We start from the raw sequence: 24,032 nt of genomic DNA, 5'->3' as shown, positions 1-24,032 counted from the left end.
GAGACTTTCCCACCACCCAGTGTAAAGAAATGCTTAATGAGTCACTCTCAAGCCCACTGTCCTGTCCTATGGTCGTCCTCATACCTCCCACTATCTCTCTTACCTTGTCTTTGCCCATCTGCACCCCACTGAGAGCAGGGCCTTTGTGTGTTCCCAGCACTAGAACATTCCAAGCCTCTGAAGTATTAGCTGGATCGTGTTGAGTGGTCTTGGTCTTAACCCACTTTCCAGAATATTCCCCCGTAAAATGTGTCTCCTTCCTGCTGCTTTCGTGACAACAGGCCTGAGAGCTGCAGCTGAGCCCCTAATGCAGCACAGACGAGGAGGGCAGGGAGCCCTGGGCGGGGAGCCTCGGTCGTGAGCCCCTGGCAGGGCCAGGAGTCCTGCCTGCTTGCGATTTCTCACCATGAGCCAGGAAGATCACCAGACGGTATTTGATGTGTAGTGAAGTTCATTGAACAGACTCTACCTAGTTGCTTGGTTATCTACAGGAGATCATTTCCAGCTAGGCCAGTCAGGGAAGGCTTCCTGGAAGAGCTGAGAATCCAGGTATGTCTTAAAGGACAGATGGGAAGGAGGACACTGTGGGCAGGAGCGGAGGCTGGAGAGGGACGGTGGGTGGACAGTCTAGGAGGCTAAGCGGGGACAGGTGCACCTTGAGAAAGTTCCTGTATCATTTCCTGGGGCTGCCATAACAAAGTATCACAAACGGTGGCTTAAAACAACAGAAATTTATTCTCTCACAGTTCTGGAGTCCAAAATCGTAGTGTCGGCAGGGACGTTCTCCCTCTGAGAGCTCTAGGGGAGGGTCCCTCTTTGCCTCTTCCAGCTTCTGGTGGCTGCAGGCCATCTGTGGCGTTCCTTGGCTTGAGGCTGCACCACTCCAGTCTCTGCCTCTGTCATCACAGGGCTGTTTTCCCTCTGTGTGTGTTTGTCTGTCTCCAAATCTGTCTCTCCTGATAAGGACAACAGTTGTTGGATTTAGGGCCCACCCTAATCCATCACCACCTCATCTTAACTTGATTACTTCTACAAAGACCCTATTTCCAAATAAGGTCCCATTCACAGACACCAGGAGTTAGGACTTCAGCAGATATTTGGGGGGCACATTTCAACCCACAACAGGTCCCAAGGGCTGACTCAGCTCCTTGAGCCTGTGGGGACTTCAATGAGTGTTTTGTGAGGAATCCTGGCTCCCCGCCGGTACCTGTGTGACCTTGGACAAGTCACCTGCTCTCTCCATGTCTCAGTGTCCCCATCTGGAAAGTGGAGACTATAGTCATTCCTCACAGAATTGTCCTGAGGACTAAATAAGATCATGACATAATTCTAAACTCCAGACTTGCTCCTGGTGGGAGAGAAACACCAGGCTGGGAATCTCACAAGTGTGCACAGTTGCTCTTGGAGATGCAGCTCACGCCCATGTGGACCACAAACAGATGTGGAGAAAGGGAAGGGATTAAAGCAGGGAGCTGGTGAGACCAGCCAGTCATTCTGGAAGAGCTGCCAGGCCACAAGCAGGGGCTGGGAGGAAGCCAGCCAGCAGACGTGGGTCTCTTGTGGGTCTCCGTGGAGGGCCTGACCAGGACCACAGTGTCAGCTGCCCGTGGCCTCTGTTCATGCCAGACTGCTTCTGCTGGCGGCGGCCGCCATGCTGGGGCCCGGCGGTGGTCCCAGGCCTGGAGACAGCCATCCCTCTGCAGGTCCCGGACCTCTCCAGCCCTGCTGCCCTGCCTTAAAGGGACATAGCAGCCCCCACCTCCCCTGGCAGGCCGCTCTGAGGGGAACAGGGGGAGCTGCAGCCGTCCTGACGTCCGCTGGTGGAGAGCTCTGTAACCTATTCACGATGCAGCTCAGCGTTTCCCATGTTGGCCTGGCCACGGCAACCAGGGGGCATACCTGTCAGCGGTACGGATCCCCACGCCCCTGCCTGGCGATGTGGGGGAATCCGCCCCAAGAGGCTCTTCTGATTGGGCAGGGATGGGGACCCTGGAAGATTGGTTCTCCATTGTCCCCCTGGAAAGGCAGGGGTTCGCCCACCTCAATCAGATCTGCAGACAGCACCAAGCAGTGCCCGGCGACTGCCCCCTGCCCTCGTCCCTTAATCTGAGGGTCTGGGAACAGGAGCTCTGCAGCGGGAGGGGCAGCCCAGCTGTTGCTCACCTCCCACCCCCACACCGCCTCTGTACCGTGAGGGTGGACCCAGCGTTAGCCTTCCTTACTGGCCTCTCTGTGCCTCAGTTTCCCCGAGTGTGGACGGGGCCATCACAGGGCCCACCTGGATGGTTGTGGGAGTTCAGTGAGCTGCTCACAAAGCGCTCGGTGCAGAGGCTGGCTTGGCGAGCACCATGTGTTAGCCCTGTGGCCGTTGTTGTTGGTATTATTACACCTCAGAGGTGCTTCTGAGGATGAAGAGAGAAAAGGCCGGAGAAGCGCCTACTTGGGGCTGGGCACAATCTCGTGGTCCATGGCAGCAACTAAGAAGTTAAAGGGGCCTATTCGAGGCGGATTCGACATTTTCCCCTTTTAGGGTGTGTGCACTGGACATAACTGGGGTATGAGCTCCTGGAGGAAGCTACAGCCACAGCACTCGGCCCCCAGCGGGTCTTCCGCTCTTACCTACCAGATGACACCTCCTCAAGGAAGGCCACCCCTCTGCTACCCCTTCCTCTTAGAAACTTCCTCGCATCCCACTGCTCCACTGAGGCGGCCCCCAAATCTTCTGTAGCTGCCCCCACCTTGGGCAGGGAGTCACGTTTGGGTGCAAACCAGGCTCTGTTCAGTACAGTGGGGGCGGCCTTACAACTACAGGGGAGGCACACAGCTGTCCATCCTCACTCTTGAGTTGCTGCTGCAGTCTGTGCTTTTAAAAGCCATCTTTAAGACTTCTACTTCAGGCCTCGAGGCCTCCACAGGCCTCCTTCTGTGCAAGGAGGGTGTCCGTCCCCTCCCACTGTGAGCCTATCGCCATCTTGGGGGAAGGATCTGGCTGGGTCCCAGCTTTCCCATCTCCTCAAGCCCTTCTGGGGCAGGTGTGGTTTGGGGTAGATCCCGGGCGGCTGCACCGGAAGCTTCTGTTCCAGGAGGCTCTCTTTAGTGGCATTCCGTGGACACAGAGCAGAGCACTTAATTGCGGTGGCTGAGCCTCTGATTAATCACGGCAGGAACTGGCTGCTTCATTTTAACAACAGCAAGTACTAGAGAGGCAGAAAAAGAACCCAAAAATTTCCGTGGATCAAAATCAACCATCCACGCTCAATGTTTCTGCCTGAAGCCCGTTTCAAGTCGACCAACGCGGTCCGGGATTCACCGTCTTCTCCGCCTAAAGACGCTTGAGAGGAGAGACCCTTTTGCGGTGACATTTAACTGTGGCAAGTTCAGATCAAGGTTCTAAGCTTTCAGCCAGCTCCCCACTCTTGTCTAATTCTTGAGACTTTCTGAGAATACTATGGGTCGTGACCCCTCTTTTGGGCAAATGGAAAGTTACAGCCTCTGGCCAGCCTTTAAAAACCCACTGCCTACCTTCTCCGCTTGGCCGTTCTCGGCTGGTACAGCACATGTTTGTCCTGGATTCCCTTTTGGAGAGCTCTGAGGTCACATGTCCATTCCCATCATGCCCACACACGTTACCGTGGGATGGAGCGAGGGCTGGGATTCTATCAGGGCCTTGCGCAGGAGTCCTGAGGGAGAGAGGGCTTGACTCCTGCTGTTGTCTGGGAGGGGTGCTTCTGCGAGGGGAACCAGCAGTTGGGGCCAGCCCCCTGGTATCTCTGGGGAGAGTGGTTGGGGGCCCTTGGTGGGGGGAGAGGTTACTGGTGCTTGGGGGCTGGCTTCACACCATGTGTACTATCTGAGCTGACGCCAGAGGGTGACGAGGAGTTCACAGGCAGAGAACGGGAAGGGCACTCCCATAGGGAACAGCAAGAGTGAAGGCCCGGAGGCTTTTGAGGCAGGTGACTTTTTTTTTTTTGGTAACAGCTTTATTGAGATACAATTCATATACCATACACCCATGTAAAGTATACAATTCAATGGTTTTAGTATATTCATAGAGTTGTGCAAAAATCCCCTCAATGAATTTTAGAATTTTCATCACCCCAAAAAGAAACCCCATACCCACATCAGCTATCACATTCCAATCCCCACTCCCCCTAGCCCCTGGCAAACGCTAATCTACGTTCTGGCTCTATGGTTTTGCCTATCCTGGACATTTCTTATAAATGGAATCATACACTATGTTACTGGTTTCCTTCATAATTTTGTGACTGGTTTCTCTCACTCAGCATAGTGTTTTCAAGGTTCATCCATGTTGTACCGTGTGTCAGTGCTTCATTCCTTTGTATGGCTGAAGAGCATTCTATTTTATGGATCCACCACATTTTGTTTATCCGTTCTTCACTTGATGGACACTTGGGTTGTTTCCACTTTTTGGCTATCATGAATAATGCTGCTGTGGAGATTTGTGCTCAAGTTTTTGTGCGGGCATATGTTTTCAGCTCTCTGGGCACATACCTAGGAGTGGAATTGCTGGGTTGGGTGGTGACTTAGTGACTAAGTCACTGTGGTGACTAAGTCTTTGTGGATCTCAGTTAACTCGGTGCTGCTTAAAGCACACTATCCGGTTAAGAGCCAACCCTGAGGAATAGTAAGATGCCAGCCCTTGTGGGATCTGGCAGTTTGCCAGAGCACAGAGAAATGCATAAGGAAGATTGGGGTAGGGGATTTCTATATCCCCTAGGCCAGGTACATAGCACCACTCGAAGCTCCTGATAAAAACACAGCTTCCCAGGCCCAGCCCCAGAGCTGCTGATTTAGTAGGTCTGGGTGGGGCCCTGGAATCTGCATTTGTAGCAAGCTCCCCTGGCATCTTGGTCAGGTGTTGAGCAACCCTGCCCCAGACTATGAGCCCCATGAGCCCTGGGAGGCCAGAGGCAGAGTCTCTGCCATCTGTGGCCTCTGTGGCAGGCCCATGGGCTTCCAGAAGGCCATGGCTCGTCGTCTTCTAGTGCCGGGGTCCAGCTCGTGGAGGGGCTCAGCTGGCACATGGGGTCAGCACTGCAGGCTGCCCTTCACCTTCCTATCACCCCCTACCCGAGGGACTCAGGGAGTGCCCCAGCCTTCCCCGAGTGCAGGGACTCAGGCAAGCCAGGCCCTACGGCCTCTGTGGGCAGGTAGAAGAGGAAGGCAGAGCTGGCCTGTGGGTCCTGAGGGGCCCCCGCTGGCCTCTGTAGGTGGCATCTGTGACCTTCCAGGGTCCCCTTGGCAAAGGCACCAGCTCGGCCCTCCCAAACCCTCTGTCCCCAGGTCCGGGTCCTACCCTCAGGGGGTGGCTCCTGCTGCCATATCAGGCCTGTGCCCTTGGGGAGGATGAAAGGGGTCCACTTCCCAGCAGGGGGTGGGAGGAGAATCTCACACATAGGCCTATCTGACTCCCACCACCAGAAAGCCATTATTTTATGCTGAAAGAGATTTTATGGGAGTAGGTACCAGTTGTGAGCCCATACTGAGGACCCGACCCTGGCGTGAGCGTTTTCCAGGCATGAATGTTTTGCAGACACGATCTTACTGTGCATTTGTGGAGACTGAGAACACTCAGGAGCAGGGCGACCAGGACCAAGACAAGGTTTTATTCTTGACTTCTGTGTCAAAAAGCCAGGGCCAGGGCTGAGAGCAAGTTCAGCCACCATCTGTCGTGAACATCTCTGGGTGGATTCTTCTCTGGGTCCTGTGAGAGCACAGGGTGGACAGCCAGCAGGTGTGGAAGGTTCCTGTGGGGCTGAGCTGGGAGGGACAAAGTGGCTTCTCAGGCCATGCACCTCATTTTGTCAGTGGAGGCCCAGAGAGGGCAGGACACCTACCTGTGATCACAGAGTGAATTTGCAGCAGAGTCAGAGCTAGACCCACCTGCCTCCCATTCAGTGCTCTTTCTCAGCCCCTCCCACAGGGAAGAAAGGATCCAAAAGGCAGCCTTGGCCACGGCCCATCCTGCAGGGCGAGAGTGGAATGCTCAGGGTCAGAGGGCAAAGCCAGCCCCCCCTGCCCACGGGGGCGTCTCTCTGGGTTTCAGGAAACCCCATGAGCTTTGTTCCAGGAGAGCCTTGTTCCCAGTTCATCCTGAGCCATGAGTATGGGAAAGGAGGATGGGGTTGGGGCAGGGTGGGGGACTTCACTCATTCATTCGTTCATTCACTCATTTATTCCAGAAGTATTTAAAAGCGTCAGCTGAGCTACATACTGTGCGGAGTGCTGGAGTGCTAGAACTTCCCTGGTCTCTGGTCCCTTGACCCCCTGGTTTCTTTCCTTGGGTTGCCTGTGTCATTATCACCTAGACAGAGTGGTCTTTTCTCCTCCACATTTCTGGTGATTTGGCTTCTCCTTGTGCCGCGTCCCGGGGGAAGCCCCTTTCCAGGGCAAGAACCACGAGCAGATAAAGCGGGCTAGAGCCGGCATTGCCCCTCTCGGAGCCGGCTGCCCACAGCTCAGCCATCCACCCGGCCAGCCTCGTCCCCGTCCTGGCCCGGCGGCTGTCAGCCTGGAGCAGCCAGTGCCAGCCTCCCAGGGCTCGGCCAGGGCAGGCGGCTTGTGCATCCTGCTTCGTTAATAATTAATCCCCAGATGCCTCCTGTGCCTCTCACCAGTCACCTAATTGACTTGCTGGGAGCCCCAACAGTCCCTGGTGTGCAGAGCCAGGAGCTGGATGCCAGGCTCCCTCCGAGAGACCCGGGGAAGCCTGGAGAAGCAGCTGCTCCCCGAGACCCCAGGCTGCTGCCCCAGGAGAGCAGTCACAGCAGCCTGCTCAGCCCACAGGCCGCCGCCCCGGAAGGCGCCCTCCCTTCTCCCTTCTCCCGTCTCCCGTCTCCCGTCAGAGGACGGCGATGTCACTCATCTGTCAGGAGTAACTCGCAGCCCAGCCCTACCGGACGCTGCGGGGCTGGAGACTCAGGCAGCCAGAGCCAGACCAGGGTGGTGGCAGAAGAAGGACCCAAAGAGACGAGAAAAATGTGAGCAGGGAGAGACGATGGCAACCCCCCTACTCGACATCCAAGTTCTCTCTGATAAGGTCTTTTCTAACACGTTTCTGGAACTTTGAGTCTCTGCCCTCGGAGGCTGCACAGGCTTTCTCTACGTCCTTGCCTTCAGAAGTCCTCCCTCCTGAAGGAACGCTTCAAATCTCCTTCGCCTTCTGGTTAAAGTCTTGTCCCAGGCAAAGGAGGGCTTCTAGGGGACAGATGACTTCGGAGCCCGCAAGGATGGGGCCCGCAGCCGGGAGCTGAGTACCTGGCCTCAGCATGCAGGTGTCCTTCGTGTGCTCAGAGCATGGCCTCAAGGGCCGGGGCCCCGATGAGCGGCTGGGCCGGCCGGCGGCCAGCAGCCCCAGCCTGGGCACCCGCAGCCGCTTCCGCGCCGTGGCCATGGTGGCCCGGAGCCTGGGACAGCTGTCGGTGCAGAGCCTCCCCAGCGCCGGCGACGCCAGCATGAAGCAGCCAGGGATGAAATATAGGTACGCAGTGCAGGGCGGGGGGCTGCCCTCCCCGCCACCCCCATCTGGGAGAGCCGATAAAATCCACAAATCCCTTGTCAGCCTTGGGCAGCCAGCATGCCGAGAGGCCAGGCGGGGCTCTTTCTAGTGCTCAGTGGGTAGACTGGGGGAGAAATAAAATTGAAGCTCGGGATCAACCCCACTTTTCTTCACGGTTGCAGGGGGAGATGGTGCATGAGGACCCCTTTCCCTTCCTTCTGCTTGTTTCTTTCCTTTATAGGGATGGGGGGTGGGATACAATAGCCAAGCCCCCCCATGTTGCACTCTGTGTGATGCTTCCTCTTCCTGGGGACCCCCAGGCACTGGCCACAGGCCCGCCGCCCTGCCCCTGGGCACACGGGACTCCGGAAGATGTCCCGGGTGGTCTCATGTCTTTGCAGTGAGGCCATCATGACAAACGTTGGTCTGATAGTCAGGAACTATCAGATGAACCTTGTGATGGAATTCTTCTTCCCTCTCTGACCTGAGCCAGACCCCAGGCCTGGCTTCCTCTACGGGCAGAATTAACGCTCTGCAGGGCACAGAGCAGCATCTGGCGTTTGCTGCTGATGGCTCAGCCCAGGCTGTCGTGTGTCCCTCTGCTTGGGGTCAGTCCCCTACCTGGCTCCAGGTTCCCTCGCCATGACTTGTACATGGAGAGGGTGCAAAGCGCCAGTGTCCGGGGGCAGGGCCCCTCCTGCTGTTCCTTGCATCCCTCCCTTGCCCCACCCAGGGCCTCGCTCAGATGCTTGGTGGATGCGCCCAGGAGGAGAAGGAGGGCCCTGGCTTTGTGCAAAGGGCCCCCTGGGGGCACCCTGCTGGGGGTCTGGCCTTTCTTACTCCCTGTGAGTCTCTCTGCACCCTGAGCCCTTAGGGCTTTGAGAACGGTGTGCCTGGGGAAAGGGGAGTCCTTACAACAAATGATCTGCATAAACTGCAAAAGCTGAGTTAATCTCTGGTTCCCAGGTTTCACAGGAAAGTGTTTCCAAAACAGGAGCCAGGTACAACTCTGCTTTCAATGACTCAAAGAGTCACATGGGCCACCAGCCTTAGAAAAAGCCATGGCCGATTCTAGTCATATTTGAGCAGAATGTCTGGGTTTCTAGCGGGTGTTGCTGCCAACTCAAGAAGTATTGAGAGAATGGATCCTAACAACTGAGACATATAGCTTAACCTCCCCAGAACCATGCCCGAAAGTTGGATCTCATGGGAAATAACCATGTCATAAGTCCCGTGCCTCCTTGAGCGGAATTCTGGACTAACTCTGAGTCCTTCTGCATCTGCACCTGTGTCCCTTCCTTCCCTGGGTCCTTGGGGGACATTCGATATCCTGTAATGAACCTCTGCGGTAAAGGTTTTTGTTCTAAACTCAGTGAGGACAATCCAGAATGGAATTCTCTATTCTAGAAGTTCTGGTGGTTTGTATCTTTTGTTAAGTGGGGATCAAAAGCTAGGAGTAAACAGAATATGTATTTTTTAGTTTAGATACCTTTAGATACCTGTTACCCTCTGCAACTTTTAAGTCAATCCTAGGATCATCAAAGGAGTTAATTCAAGTGAGACCATTTCTAAAAATATAAAGCCCTATGTAAATGGAAAGTGTGGCTGCTAACGTGATTTCCCTCCTAGGACCCTAAGATCCATGGAGTAGGTCTCCAAGAACCTGAGTGCTCAAGATCACTGTGTGTGCATATGTGTGTTTGCATCTGTGTGTGTGCATGTGTGCATCTGTGCGTGTACATGTGTGGGCCCCTGTGTGGCACATGCTGGAGGCAGAGGGGGCGAGACAGGCAGTAGAGGGAGGTGCTCCCTGGGCTGGGGGTTTGCAGTCTGAGGGCCTGGGTTCAGATCCCAGCTCCAGCTCTTCCTAACTGGGACCGTCTATCCTTCCACGCGGCAGAGCCTGGCCAGCTTCTCTTGGCGGTGTTGGGGGAGGAAGGTGGGGTCATACCCCAGTAGAATGTGTGGTTTCATAGCGGCTGAAATGGAAGCCAGAATCCAAACCATTGGGCACCCTTGCTGAGCACCTCTACCATCCTGCCCTATGGGTACCTGCCCCGTGGGGTACCTGCCCCATGGGTTCCAGCCTCAGGGGGCACCTGCCCCACGGGGTACCTGCCTCATGGGGTTGCTCCACAATGACTGTCCCAGGGCCACAGCCAGGGTGCAGGTGGGCTGCAGAGGGCCTGATCCAGATCCGCACCCCACTCCAACCACCTCCTTAGAAAGCTGGCCGTCCACTGTGGCGTGCCCCAGGGCCAGGAGGAGGCCTCTAGCCACACCCATCATCGTTGGTGTTAAGGGAACCAAAGGTGTGTGAGCCGCACCAGCATGCCGCATTCTTGCCAGAGAGCCTAACTGGTGCTCGGTGCGGGGGAGGGCCGACACCAAGTCCCATGAGTAAGGGCAGGAGCCAGCATTCAGTCCCGGGGATCTGGCCCCAGGGCCTGGGCTTCTTACCCCTGAGTTACACCAACAAGCACCCCTGGGGCCCTGCGCTGCCGGCTGCAGTGGTAAGATGAAGAGCCCAGGCCTGACCTTAGGGAGGCTGGGAGCGGGGCAGCCCTGTGAACAGAGAACCCCCTACAGAGCGACAGCTGACGGGAAAATGGCCTGGCCCTCTTATTCGTCAAAGCAGCTCATCAAGGCCGTGTTGCTTTCCATCGCCTGATCAAATGTTTGTCCTCTGCCCAGATGGCTGAAGTCAAAGGCTCTGAATTGCTATTTTTCAAAGGATCTGTAATTGCCCAGAGTGTGAGGTGCAGTGTTTAAAGGGGCAGAGCCTCCAGTGGCTGCGTGAAGGGCATCCGTGCTTTCCTCTGGCAAAGGTTAAGTCCGTGAGTCCTTGTTAGCGTGTTTCCAGACCACAGGAGAGATATGAGGCAAATTAATGAAGACAAACGTTATTTGGGTTTAGAGATTTAGCCAACTCTTTTATCATTATGTCAAGTTTTAATTAGGGGAGAAAAGTCTGTAGGAAACAATTTTCACGTCTTAAAAGTTTTGAGCGTGTTGCCAGCCCCTGTCCAGACGAGGCTGTAATTTGTTGTTGTCTCCACCCCCACGGAGCAGCCGTATTTATAAAGCTTTTAGCCTGGAGATACCCTGTCCCTTCTTGTTCCTTCTCCCGAGGCTGGCAGCGGATGGCAGAACTAATACCATCATTTTAACACGGAAACAACTTGAGCGGGATGATTGCAGCATCGCACGGTGTCCTAGTTTTGTTAAAGTATTCCTGTGGGCGGTGGGTGGAGAAGCAGCTGGAGAGACAGACGCCCCGGGTCCCTGCCCTGGCAAGGGAGGAGACTCGGAGCCCCTTCTGGTGGGCAGGGGGTGGCCCCTCTTCAGCTGCAGACAGGGGTGGGCTCGGCCTGGTGTTCCGTGTCCTCTGTCTGTTGCTAAAGCCGTTTGTCCCCCTGAACACACAGCACGTCCGGCATTTGGCTCCATGCTAATAAAAGGGAAGTTTCAGGAGACCCACCTAAAACCAGGCCTTCGACAGAGCCTGGCCAGGAAATTGCTCCCCACAGACACGCAGCGGGGTGGTTGTGCAGAGGCAGAGGCTCAGCCCCCCTCCTGGCACCTGGATTCATCCAGACCAGGCACCCAGGGGGCCTGAGGCTCTGCAAACGCCCAAACATTGAAGACGAGGTTCCAAGCGTTTTTGCGTCCATGCACATTTCCAAGGAAGGGCTCCGTGGCCTTAGTCAATTTCTCAAAGGGGTCTGTGACCCCAAAACAGTTAAGAACCACTGATGAGAACCTTTGGTCCTTTTTGCGGCATTACCAGACTGGTTCTTAGTAGTGTTTGATTTCTTATCGCAGGTACTTTCTAGCCAGCGTGGGAAAAATGACCTGACCACTAGGTAGCCCTGGCCTGACGCAGAGTCCGGAGGTGACCTGGTTGTGCCTTTCTTTCCAGCAGGCACAAACCCAGGTTTCTCTGGGTTGGAACATGCAAGCAATGCTGAGGGCGTTATCAGATTATTTCACTGATTTGTAGGGGAAAAACAAGCGGAACTTTCTGTTCCCTTTCTAGCACAGTCATATTAAAGCCTACTGGATTTGTCCACTGTTGTTTTTCGGATGAGGAGAAAGGCCACTGTCCGTGTTCTGTGCTGTCTCGGAAACGAGGCACAAGCAGACTCGGTGTCCTGTGACCCTGTGCCCCGGGCACATGTGTTATCTCATTTCATCACCATGGTGACCCCCGTGAGAGAGGCAGCATCGCGAGCCCCTTCTACAGGTGGGCACACTGAGGCATCAAGCAGACCGTTCTGTGACATGCCCAGGGCGTACAACCAGGAAGGTCAAAGCAGGATTTGAGCTCTGGCTTCAGAGCCTCTGCCCGATCCGCTCCCCTCCCCAGCAGAGAAGCCAGCTGCTGTCGTGTCCTCACTCAGGGAGCTATCCCAACACTCCCTGTGGGAGCAGTGGGCCAGCAGCTGGACTGGTTTTAATTGGAAATTTGAAAAGAAAGCTGGGCAGGTTAGAACTACCTTAAATTAGACACATTAAACTGTTTTCAAACTGCTAACAAGTCTATTATATCCACTTCCCCTGCCAAAGACCGCCTGTGACGCGGGCAGCATCCAGGGGTCTTATAACCAGGGAAACCAAGGCTGCAGAGCGTCAGAGTGGGCCTGCGTCAGAGGGGAGTGGGTCAGGCTCAGGCCCCACGCTACCTTCCCAGGGGGCCAGGTGGGTAGAGAAACTAAGGACACAGCGTCCACTGAAGTTAGAAGAGGGGCAGCCCCAGGGAAATGCAGGGGGGTCCCTGGGGAAGGAGGCTGGGGTTTACGCACTGTCTCTCTCGAAGCTCTCTGACTTCCCACAGCAGAGAAGTGTGTCGCACCCCGGGCTGGTCCCCAGAGGAGCAGCCCATCAACCAGGATCCCATAAGGGAAGTGGAGTCCGACCCCAGATGAGTTGGGGCCGCAACTTCGGCCAGGACACCCACCCTGCACTTGTCAGCTTCACCGTCTGGGCAGATCACATCCTGTGTCACCCGTAAATGGGGTGGGGGGGGGTGGGGAGCGTGCTCTCGGAGCCACCTGCCTGGGTGGATCCCAGCTCCTTGGCGCCTGGGCAGACCCAGTGTGCTCTTCGGTAAAATGGGAATATCAGGAAAAGGAAGGCGCCTGCCCCACAGAGCTGTCGGGGGCTCGGTGACAGGATGCTTGAGGACTACCTGACCTGCTGCTGCCCCGCAGACTCCCAGCTGGCCTGTGCCAGGACAGATGGGTGTGCCAGTCCTCAGTAAGGCACTGCCACCCTCCATGTCCTCCAAAGAATGTTAATGACGGCCCTCGGCCCATCCACGTGGACCCTGGGATGCGCCGCATCCAGCAGGCACCTTCATGGGCCCGTGATGGAGCCCTGGGCAGCCCGTGCAGCTGTGGCTGCTGGGCCTGATCAGGACGTGCGCTGCCAGGGTGTCTGGATCTCGCCCTCCCGAGTGGCCCTGGCTGCGGCTCACAACAGAGGCTGGGGCTCGTCCTGGTGCAGGAACCGGCACCCCACAATGGAGCTCTCGTCTCCCCCACATTCCTACCACAGAGAGACAGATCTGAGGGCCATGAGGCCCAGGTGATGTGGAAATAGCTTCTCATGTTCTGCTCCTCAGAGAGAGGGAGTAAAGATACCCAAAACTGCAAACGTGACACTCTGAAGAAATGGAAAGAGAAGCTTCTTATGAGAGGATGCCCCGTGGCCGGTACCCCAAGCAAGGCCTCAGCGAATCTTGCTCCAGCCCATGAAACACAATGGCGTCCATTCCATCATTCTCTCTCTGGAGTGGCTCTCCAGGCCTGCGTGGTCCCCAGCATGGCCTGTCCCAGCAACGTGGCCGTGCCCTGCTGTGTGTGTGTGTGGGCGGCGGGGGTGGGGGGGTGGAGGTGGGCAGATGGCCCTTTATCACCGGTCAGGGGAGCAGCAGGCCTCTCTCCAAAGGTCCCCTTTGCCTTCAGAGCCTCAAAAGATGCATTGGCTGGGGTGGGGGGTTCAGGGGCTGGCATGGGGAACAGTGGGGGGCCTGAGCCTGGCTGACGGGTCCTGCCCTGGCCACTGAGAACTCACACCATGCTTGTTTTTCAGGAACCTGGGCAAGTCGGGCCTGCGGGTCTCCTGCCTGGGGCTCGGTGAGTGTGGGGTTCCCTTGGTCCAGCGCCACCCAAGGAAGCAGGGGCTGTGGGAGGGCTGGGTGGGGGCTGAAGGGAACTACTCCTCAGAGGGGGCTGCACCCTGAGCCAGGATGGTGGGCAGGCAGGGCTTGGTTGCCATGGCAACCACAAGGAGTGGGGTTCTAAGAGAAGGAGGAGGACAGAGATACAGACTTAGCAGGGGGAGGCGGGGCAAGAACCAGGGGCCCTTTGCACACACAGCCCCCTGCCCCACACCAAAAAATCAGAGAAGCACCCTGACTCTGGGTGAGCCGGGCGGACAGCCTCTTTCGTTACGTGGCAGAATCCTTCCTGAAAGGCAGTCACATTTTGTCCTTTTTCCTCTTTCCCAAAATGTGAGCTCCGTTCCCAAATCATGGTGTCCCTCCACCTCCATGGTGCACACGATACCTCCCCCCCGACACACACACACACACACACACACACACACACACACACTGCCCAGCAAGAGTGAGCACGTGGCTGTCAGACCCTGTCCATCTTCAGGGAGCCGTCTCTCATCCCTCTCCCTGCGGCGTGTCCTTGGAAGAGGAGCTGCATCACCTCCAGCACCAACGAGCATTTCGAAGGCCTGCAGCCAGCTGCCTGCTCTGGGCACTTACTGTCCCCTCGGTTTGGTGGCCCCAGGAGAGGGAGACTTGCCCTGAAGGCCAGGTGTCCACACATGCTGAGGACATGCTCACTGCAGAGCAGAGTGGCATGGTAGCCGGAGGTCCCAGCACCCCAGGGGGAGAGTTGGGGAGTTTCTCTGACTTGGGGAGTTTCTCTGACTTGAGCCTGTGTGTCTCCTTTCAGGAACATGGGTGACCTTCGGAGGCCAGATCACCGATGAGGTAAGACAGGGCTCCCTCGGCCCCCCGAGGCCCCAACCAGGGCTGCCCTCGCGGTCAAGTCTACTAAATGCATGAGTGAGCCTGTGCTCAGGCAGCCGCTGTGGCTCCCATCTTTCTGTTTCTCCCAGCCTGTGGGAAGGCGGGAAGGATGAGCCATGGCACTTGGCAGCTGGGCACCTTGGGGCTTCAGCAAGTCCCCTAAAGTCCCAGAAACTCAGGTTCCTCATCTGCAGTTAGCCAGGAAAATTCAGGCACCTCGCATTTTCCAAATTATACAGCCTGATACAAATCTCAGCCGCTCCTACAGAGTATTCCCACCTGAACTTGAAACTTCAGGAAATATCTGTTTAGGTCATTCAGAATGCAAATTTTGCGAATTCTGCTGCAGGCTCAAGACTGACTAGATTTGCATTTTCCAGCCCCTCACTGCTCCTCGCCCAGAGCTGTCGTTAACTGTGTTATCCAATGGACTTGCTCCGGCTTCTCTCTTCACAACTGGGACGCAGCACGGGCAGCGTCTCCGGATCTGTCCTGGAGGGGTGGATGCGTTCCCAGGCTGGTGTGCACTTCTGGGCAGTGAGTGGATATCTTGGAAATGAGAATAGTGGCATTTGCACAGAGAGCCCTGGACGTCAGCACGAGAAGCTGTCTTCACAGCCACCCTACTTACTGTTGCGAAGGTTGCGTTTAAAAATTAATGAGTTCATTTGAAACCTTGCTAGCTGTGATTGCTCAGTTAGTTTTCATAGGAAAAGCTTTGCTACCATCAAAATCCAAATGCATTTCATTTGTGTTTTTGTTCCTTTTTCTTTTATGACAGTAGCAAGTACTAGAACTCTTAGCCCTCGCTTTGAGGTTCTGAGTCTGGGCTATCTCAGGGTGAAGTCAGGAGTTTATAAGGCGCAGGGGATTGTTTGACCTGTGGCCACCAGGTTGATGCTGAGAACTTAGAATAGAGCCCCGGGGCCCACGTGGTTCACCCTGAATAAGTTGTGTCTGACTCACCTTATTTCCCTTTCGAGGTGGTTACTAACTTAGTAGATGAAAGAATTCTCTGGAAGGGTGTGACTTCACTTCCAAACAGCATCAGCTATATGCGTGTGATATCCTTGTGGGAAAGATATAGAGAAGTGACCGGATGGTAACCATCCAATTAGGTGACTTTTTCACCAACAGGTTAATCACACCCAAAGAGTATTGATTAATGATCTGGTGCAGCCCCAGCTGGCTCCAGCCTCTGCTGTGTCTCCATCAGGGACGTAGTGACACGTATGAAGATATTGGAAGTCGTTTCCAGATGACACAAAGCTGGGAGGATATCGGATACAATAGATGACAGATTCAGGGTTCCAAAAGATCCTGGCAAGCAAAAATGATTGAGCAGAGGAGCAAGCAGAATTTTCGTATTAAATCCTACAGTTAGTATCCAAAAAAATCAATACGTCAAGTATGAGGGGCCCACCTCGCCACGGTTCAGATGAAGAATGCCTGGGTTTTATTCTTTAGCTGGCTGCCTGCTCGGTCTGAGCCAGAGGGGTAGACAGCCACAAGGAATCGAGGACCATCCTGTGCTCCAACAGGACCGCGTGTTCTGCCCAAACCCAGGGCGGCCACGGGCCCACCGGGCATTCCAGATGGGTGCCCGTCTGGAACACCATGTTCCTTGCTAAGCCCCTGTGAAGGAAGGCACTTTGCTTGCCCAGGAATCCAGAAACAGTCCTGTTTTTAGAGTTACCTCTTGTGTGCGAGACACCAGGCCCAGGAGCCAGGAGATACGGAGTTGACAAACTGGTGGATTGACTTTGGCAAAGGGGCGTTCCAGGGCAGGACTCCAAACATGTCAGCAAATGATGGCCCACAGGCCAAATCTGGCCCCTGGCCTATTTTCTTTTCTTTTTTGTTAAGTATATGAAACATAAAATTTGCCATTTCCATCTCTTTTTATTGTGGTTAAAATATGCATAAAAAATTTACCATGTGGACCATTTTTAAGTGTACAGTTCAGTGGCATTAAGTATATTCATTTTGCTGTGCGACTATCACCATTGTCTATTTCCAGAATTTTTCATCACCCCGAACAGAGACTCTGTACCCATTAAGCAATAATTCCTCAGCCCCGGGTGACCTCTAATCTACTCTCTGTCTTTATGAATCCTGTTTTTGTAAATAAAGTTTTATTGGCAGGCAGCCAGGCCCATTCATTTGCCTGTTGTCTGTGGCTGCTTTCACATGACAAGGGCAGGGTTGAGTAGTTGCCACAGAGACCATCTGGCCCGCAAAGCCTAAACTATTTACTCTCCAGCCCTTTACAGGGAAGGTCTGCCGCCCCCATGCTATGGGGTCGCATCAGCTGTCTGCAGGTATCTTCAGGGCTGTCGTCTCAGGGAGGGAGGCCTTCACGGGCCGTCAGAGTGTGGCCAGCTGATGGACAGTGTTAGTAAACCTCAGATCCCGTGGCCAAGTTTCGGAGCTGCCCTGGTCAGAGTCAGGTTTCCAAGTTCTAGTTCAGTGCCCTTTCTCTGACCTCCCATGGCTGCTGTAGAAAACTGCCCCTCAGAGCCTGTGTTCAAAGCAGCCTCGGCAATAAAATTTAATAAGAATAGTGGCTAAGAACTTTACATTTATTATGGCACTTGCTCCTCCATCAACCCAGGGAGGGAGGTGTCGTCATCTCCATTTCAAGGAAGTGGAGCCCCAGAGACTGAGCAGCTGCCGGAGGTCACACCTGGAGAGTGGGGAAGGGGGAGCCCACCTGGGGTCTCGCCTCAGAGCCTGCGGCCGCCTCTCAGCTCTGGGGAAACATGCTGGGGCAGGAGGGATTCCCCATCCCCAGATGGGGGTGACAGGGAGGTGACCCACGTGTCTCCTGAGGTTCCTTCTGCCTCCACTTTCTGGGACTAGGACATTGGAAATAACCGGAGTCACCAAATAGAGGCTCTGTTCCATAAAGTAGGATGCGCCCACAGAGCAGAAGTCTTTAGAAGTCACATTCTGAAGCATGACATGGCGACAGGCCCATGAGAGAGCACATGGAAAACACAGCAGATAGAGGGTCTGTACGTCCGAGTTGCAGTTTTGTGGGGAAAAAGCATATATTCACATAGAAAAACCTGGAAGAAGAATTACACCAAAATCATAGCAGTTGAAAAATAAGAAAGCACAATCCTGGAAATTCCCAGATTCCCTCATCCTCTTTCTGTCTCTGGTCATCCACGGGCTGTCCTGGGTGTAAGTAGGATCAAGTTTATGTCTTTCCTTCCGCTAAGGGGCAGGGGAAATGAGGATGGGTGTCTCCGTGTCAGAGCCGGCTGGCCTCCCTGCTTGGTGAGCCTTGCGGGTCGGCCAGGCTGCAGAGGTGCCTGCTCGTGGCTGTCACGCTCTAGAGTCCAGACCATGAGGCCTTTGATCTTCATCAGCGAACGGGAGGAGGAGTTCTCCCTGGGGTGGGCAGAACAGAGTGAGGAGTAGCCGGGGTAGTGAGGAGGTGGAGGAGGGGCCGGTCTGGGGGCCACCGAGCCCCTGGAGGACGGTCTCCGTCCAACTCATGCCTGCTGAGCACCTGTGAATGCCAAGTCCCTGCCCCGGGGCTGCGCTCCTCCTGGGAGGGAGACAGACAGACAGTTCATCCCTGAGGGGTAAACACGGGATGGCAGAGGGTGTGTTGGTTTCCTGGGGCCTCTGTGATGAACTTCCATCAACTGCGTGGTTTCAGAACAACAGAAATTTCTTTCTTCTCTCACAGTTCTGGAGTGAGAAGTCCAAAATCAGTATCACTGGGCCGAAATCCAGGTGTCAGCAGGGCCACAGTCCCAGTGGGGGCTCTAGGGCAGGGTTCTTCCTCGCCTCCTCTGCTTCGGGTGGCTGCTGCAGTCAGCCTGTGGTACCCTCACTCCAGCCTCTGCCTCTCTGGTCACATTCCCTTCTCTGGGTCACATTTCCCTCTGCCTCCCTCTTACAAGGACATCTGTGATGGCATTTAGGGCCCACCTAGATCATCCAGGATAATCTCCCCATCTCGAGACCCTTAATTTAATCACATCTGCAAAGACCCTTTCTCTGCCTAAAGTAATATTCACAGGTTCCGGGGACCTGATATCTTTGGGGAGCCATTATTTATCAACCACAGAGAAAGGAGGACTGGGGTGCGGGCTCCTGGTTTATGCAAGACGACTTGGAAGGTGGAAGTGAGAGAGTGAGCCACATGGGGATCCGAAGAAAGAGCATTCCAGCCCACAGGGGCAGGAGTGTGTGCCTGGCCTGCATGAGGCCACAGCAGAGGTGGGGGATGTTAAGAGATGGGGTCAGAGGTGAGGCCGCGGATCTGATGGGGACTTTGGCTTTGGCCATCTGTGGCATAGAAGCCACTGGAGGATTTTAGCAAAGAGGAAATTTGATCTGACTTAACTGGCTACTGCACTGAGGATGCCAGTCTGTGGGGTGCTTCTCAGATTGTGATGTGTGCATGAATCCCTCTTGGGGATCTGCTTAAAATGCAGATTCTAATGTGGCCAGTCTCGAGTGGAGCCTGGGATTCTGCATTTCTGATGCTGATGCTGCTGGTCCATGGACCACACTTTGCTAGCCAGAGTGTCAGGGGCATGGACAGAGGCGGAGTTAGGGGGCTACTGTAAAAACCCAGCTGAGGGATGCTCCGGCTTCAACCAGGTGGGCACGGTGGAGGTGGGCAGGAGCTGTCAGATTCTGGATTAGTTTGCAAGGGGGAGCTGACAGCCTCGGCTGACGATTTGGATGCTGGAGTGAGAGACAGATGAGTGAAGGAGGACGCCCAGGTGTTTGACCTAAGTGCAGGATGGGCAAGACCACAGGTGCAGCGGGTACGCAGGCTGCCCTTCTCAGCACACACCACCCCCTCTGCCTGCAATGCCCCCTCCTCCACCCACTCTCCCACTGCCGGCCTGACAAACTCCTAACCACCTTCAAAGCCCAGCCCTGTAAATCCTGTCGCATGCTACAGCGTGGATGCACCTTGAGGGCATCGTGCTAAGAGAAATAAGTAAGCCTGTTACAGAAGGACAAATACTGTATGATTCCACTCAGGTGAGGTACTTAGAGGAGTCACATTCATAGAGAGAGAAAGTAGAATGCTGGGTGCCAGGGGTTGGGGAGGGGAGATAGTGTTTAATGGGGACAGAGTTTGAGTTTGGGGACATGAAAAAATTCTGGAGATGGATAGTGGTGATGGTTGCACAACAAAGTGAATGTACTTGATGCCACTGAATTGCACACTTAAAAATGGTTAAAATGGTAAATTTTATGTTATGTATATTTTACCACAATTTTTAATTTTTTTAAAGTAAATTAAAAAAAAAAGGCGAAAAAATGAAGATCTCCATGAACTGATGTGGATTGATTTCCAGGATGTACTGTGAGTGAAAGGCACAGTGCAGAAGGTGCCCTACCCTGCATGTAGGAAAGATGGGGTATAAGAAATATGCGTGTCTGAAATGTGAAGATAAAAGCCGTGGTCCTGAGTCGCCTCAGCTCAGGACCCTCCTCAGGAGGCAGCATGCACCCTGAAATCATCTGTCTTACCCCGTGGGGGCCCTGCACATGGCGCACTCCTAGGCAGAGCACAGGCGGCATGGTGGACACATCCAAGAGAAGTCAGGCTGCAGACTAGGGTGAACCTGGGGAGGAGCCTTGTGTGCCTGGAGCACCGGAGAGGAAGAAGAGCCCTGAGGTGGGGAGAGAGGCATGGGAGGAGGAGGCGGCTCAGAGAGGGGCGCATGGAGGCACTTGATACATTGTTACACTTGAGCTACAGGAGGGAGGAAAGGAGCCAATCAGCCCTGCAGATGGATCCAGAAAACTCCACCAATGGCCTTACCTTACCTGGGCTTTCTGACTCAGAGGACAGCAGCTGACTAATGGGGTTAGCTTTTGCCTGCTCAGTATCTGAAATCTTTGGGGTTCGTTGCCAACACTTGAAAATCAGATTTTACCCCCTGCCAAATATCCTGGGTTTCTGGCTTCTCTTGAAAAATCAAGGGCTCTGGTCGCACCCAGCCACCTTCCCACAGACAGCGACCAAGCCCCCGCCACCCCACTGATCCCTCCTGGCCACCAGCCTCACTCTCCATACCTGCCTGGCCAGTGAGGTTTCTGAGTTTGGTATGAGGAGAAGCTCCGAGAAGCCGCACCTGGATGGCTTTCCGTCCTACAGTTTTTGAGGGTTGTCAAGTATTAATCGCCTACCCTGGGCTAGCTGGGGAGGGAGGCTTGGTGCTCTGAGTTTCGAGAAGTAGCGGGTGGGGCAGTTTGCATCTGTGACGCTCAGAGGGACACCTGCACTGTCCAGAGGCCAGCAGAGTTCGGGAACTTCTTCTCTACTGCATCTTGGCAGCGACTGTCGATGGCAGGCAGGCTTCCCCTGCTCCTGATCCTCGCCCCCGCTACCAGTTGGGCACCATTCATCAACCCCTGCCTGCAAGGCCTGGGCCAAACGGCCAAGGCCGGAGTGCTGGGTGAAGATGCGCTTTCTCCATCTGCAGACAATAATAAAACTATCCTCCTGCCACTGCTGGGAAGGGTTCGGATCCTGCGGGACATGGTGTCACAGGACGTGGTCTACCCATAGCTTTAAAACAATATTTATTCTGCCAAGATCCATCGCGCTCCTGGTGCCGGCAGTGTTCGTTTCCCGGGGCTGCCATAACGAAGTCCCCCAAACTGAATGACTTAAAACAACAGAAGTTTATTCTCTCACAGTTCTGGAGGCCAGAAATCCAAAATCAAGGTGTCGGCAGGGCCACGCTCCCTCCAAGGCTCTCGGAGTGTCCGTTCCATCCCTCTTGCCCAGCTCTGCTGCTTGCGGGCAATCCTCGGCATTCCTTGGATTGTAGACACATCACCCCAATCTCTGCCTCCAGCTTTGCATGGCTCTTCCCTGTGTGTGTCTGTGTCCAGTGTTATAAGGACACCACTCGTATTGGATTTGGGGCCCACCCTAGTGTAGTCTGACCTCATCTTAAGTAATTACATCTGCAAAGACCCCATTTCCAAGTAAGGTCACATTCTGAGGTTCTGGGTGGACATGAATTTGGGGGGACTCTGTGCAACCCAGTACAGGTGCTAAGCCCCGTGATGACCCAACAGATGGGATCCCTGCTCGCAAGAAATTCACGGTCCATAGGCTGTTTCTTCATTCATTTTGTCCTCTTTCTTCTCTATGGGTCCATTACCGAGAACTGCCTCCATGTCTGTCCTGCGACAGTGCCACCTCCGAGCAGGCCCGGTTTTCTCGTTTCAGATGGCAGAGCAGCTAATGACCTTGGCCTACGACAATGGCATCAACCTCTTCGATACTGCAGAAGTCTACGCAGCTGGCAAGTACGTGTCTTTTCTCATGGGAAAAGTGGTGCAGGCCACGGCGTCCCTGGGAAGAGCCGGAGCTCCTGGTCCTCCTGGGCTCTTGTTCCCAAGAGGGTTCTCAAAGGTGCCTCCCACTCTGCCCACTTTTCTAAACTCCAAGTGGCTTTAGAAGGCATTGCTTTCATGGGGCCAGAATCACAGACCACTTGGACACTGGTCACTTGCTAAACTCCCTGTGTGTCCAAGCACCAAGGTGACCTCAGTCCCTGAGGTGCCAAAGATGCTGTGCTGGGCGAGAGCTGTGATTAAGCTGTCGTCCGGGGCTCTTCTGACGTGCCTGTGACCTGTGGCCAGCCCTACACGCCTGACATTTTTGCGTCTTAATGTGCAATTAGGGCTGCAGGGAAGACAGGGCCTCTTGGAGCTGGGGAGAGCAGAGCCTGGCAGCCGAGCCAGCGCTGTAGGAAGCACTTCCCATCTTGGCAGTGAACTTTCCTACTCAATTATGTAAAAGCCCTCTTCAGCCAAGGCTGCTGGCTTCAATTTTAAAGACTGGCTGTAATCAAATCATCCACTCTCCTGCATCGGGTTTCCAAAAGTCAGCTTTTGTTTGTGAAGTCATCTGTTGGCTCTCTGTTCGTCCTCCCTCTGGCCCCCTCCGGCCTGGTGCAAGCCAAGTTCCCATCAGCTGGACTGGCTTCAGCCTGGCCTGCTGAGCACCGTGGCTGCGGGGCCAGCACCTGTCTCACACGGCTCTGGGTCATTACCTGCAGCCTGGGATGGGGCCCAGAGAGTCAAGGAACCTAGCTGGACCTTTGCTCAAGGCCCGACCCAGGGTCTGAGGAGCTGACAGCCCCAGGGGCCTCCACTAGGACCCCCAGATCTCCTCCAGCAGCGCTCTGCCGCCACAATGCCGCAGCCCCCTCTCAACCTCTCCAAACTGGCAGCACCTTCCCATCAAAATGAAATTCTTTCCAGACAGATGAGCTAAGCCGAAGGGTCGGAGGTGGAAAAGCCCGAGGCAGATGCCAAGCCCACAGACGTCTCCCGTCCGGAGCACCCAGCCTGTTCCCTGGCCCTGCGCCTGCCTTGGTTTTGCGGCCCACAAGGGCGTGCAGGAGGCAGCTCCGTGCACCTTCCTCCAGCTTCAGATGGCCCAGTCCCTGTGTGCGGGCCTGGCACACTGTGTTTCACAGCAACCACACTCTGTGTCACTGTTGTCCCTTCCCCCTTATTAACTGGACACCCAGGGCTGGCATGCAGGGCAAGAACACTGGGTCCTGCCTCGCGGCCTCTCAGAAGCCACTTGCCAAAAGCCAAGAACTCAGGTAGCGGCTCCCCAGGGGTTGTGGCTGTTGTCCCTGGAGCCCGCTGCCCTCATCCTGCCCTCCACTCCTCCGCTGGCCTCTGTGGCTCCTTCCCTGTCCAGCCCAGAGCTGAACCTGCCTACTCACTCCCTAGCAATGCCTCGGTGCCAGCAGCCGCCCTCATAGGGAAGATGGGCACTGTGTGCCAAGGGACAGGCGAGGAGAAGTGGCTCTGGGCAAGGGCTGTGAAGCAGCTCCAGCGGGTGGTGGCCGGGCACTGTCCCTCTCGCTGCTCAGAGTGCCAAGCACGTAGCTCACTAAGTCCCTCTGCCTCTCATGCTGACACTAGTTTGGGCGCTTCCCAAAAAGCCGCAGGATTTCTCTGCCCCTCTGGACAGATGCCAGCCTTACCAAATTCACAGCCTCGAGAATTCACAGCCACAAGCAACAGGCTTTGGTTAACCGTCTACAGCTCCTACAACCCCAGCACCACTGCTTGCTTTTCTCTCTTCCTCCTTTCCTGACCCTTTGTCCCACAAATGAGGGACCAAGAAATGAAAGGAAGGGGCCCAGCGCTGAGTGAATTTCTGTGCATCTTGACTATAAATGAAGAGCATTCAGAATGTATGCTAAACAGCTTGCAAATTAGTGCCCATTATTTCTGAGTGGATTACTCAGGCGCTTTTATAATTGGAATGTAGCGCTGGGTATGGATCGTTCTCCGTCTGTTGTTTTTGCTCAGAAACATTTTGTTACAAGCAGAAAGTTCTTAAAAGTTAATCCAGCACTGCAGTGCCAAGCGAGGCAGGAGCAGCCCCGCCTGTGACCCCAGCTGGCCCGAGTTTGGTGCAGGGCCCAC

The 24,032-nt window shown here is 54.9% G+C and overlaps 1 protein-coding gene across 8 annotated transcripts in view; it reads left to right on the top strand.

Annotated features, from left to right (window-relative positions):
• Positions 1–24,032, top strand: part of KCNAB2 (potassium voltage-gated channel subfamily A regulatory beta subunit 2) — a 92,091-nt gene that overhangs the window by 51,301 nt on the left and 16,758 nt on the right. For all 8 annotated transcript variants that reach the window (XM_087446914.1, XM_004425521.3, XM_087446913.1 and 5 more), the window contains 3 exons: positions 13,616–13,659; positions 14,497–14,534; positions 21,805–21,884. In XM_087446914.1, the coding sequence (XP_087303040.1) occupies positions 13,616–13,659; positions 14,497–14,534; positions 21,805–21,884 (162 nt within the window). The remainder of the gene's footprint in view (positions 1–13,615; positions 13,660–14,496; positions 14,535–21,804; positions 21,885–24,032) is intronic.

This window comes from Ceratotherium simum, chromosome 22 (genome assembly GCF_057802395.1).
Source record: "Ceratotherium simum simum isolate JZ-2026a chromosome 22, ASM5780239v1, whole genome shotgun sequence".
Classification (NCBI taxonomy): domain Eukaryota; kingdom Metazoa; phylum Chordata; class Mammalia; order Perissodactyla; family Rhinocerotidae; genus Ceratotherium; species Ceratotherium simum.
The sequence above is the reverse complement of the archived record's forward strand: the minus strand, read 5'-3'. Positions and strand labels throughout refer to the sequence as shown.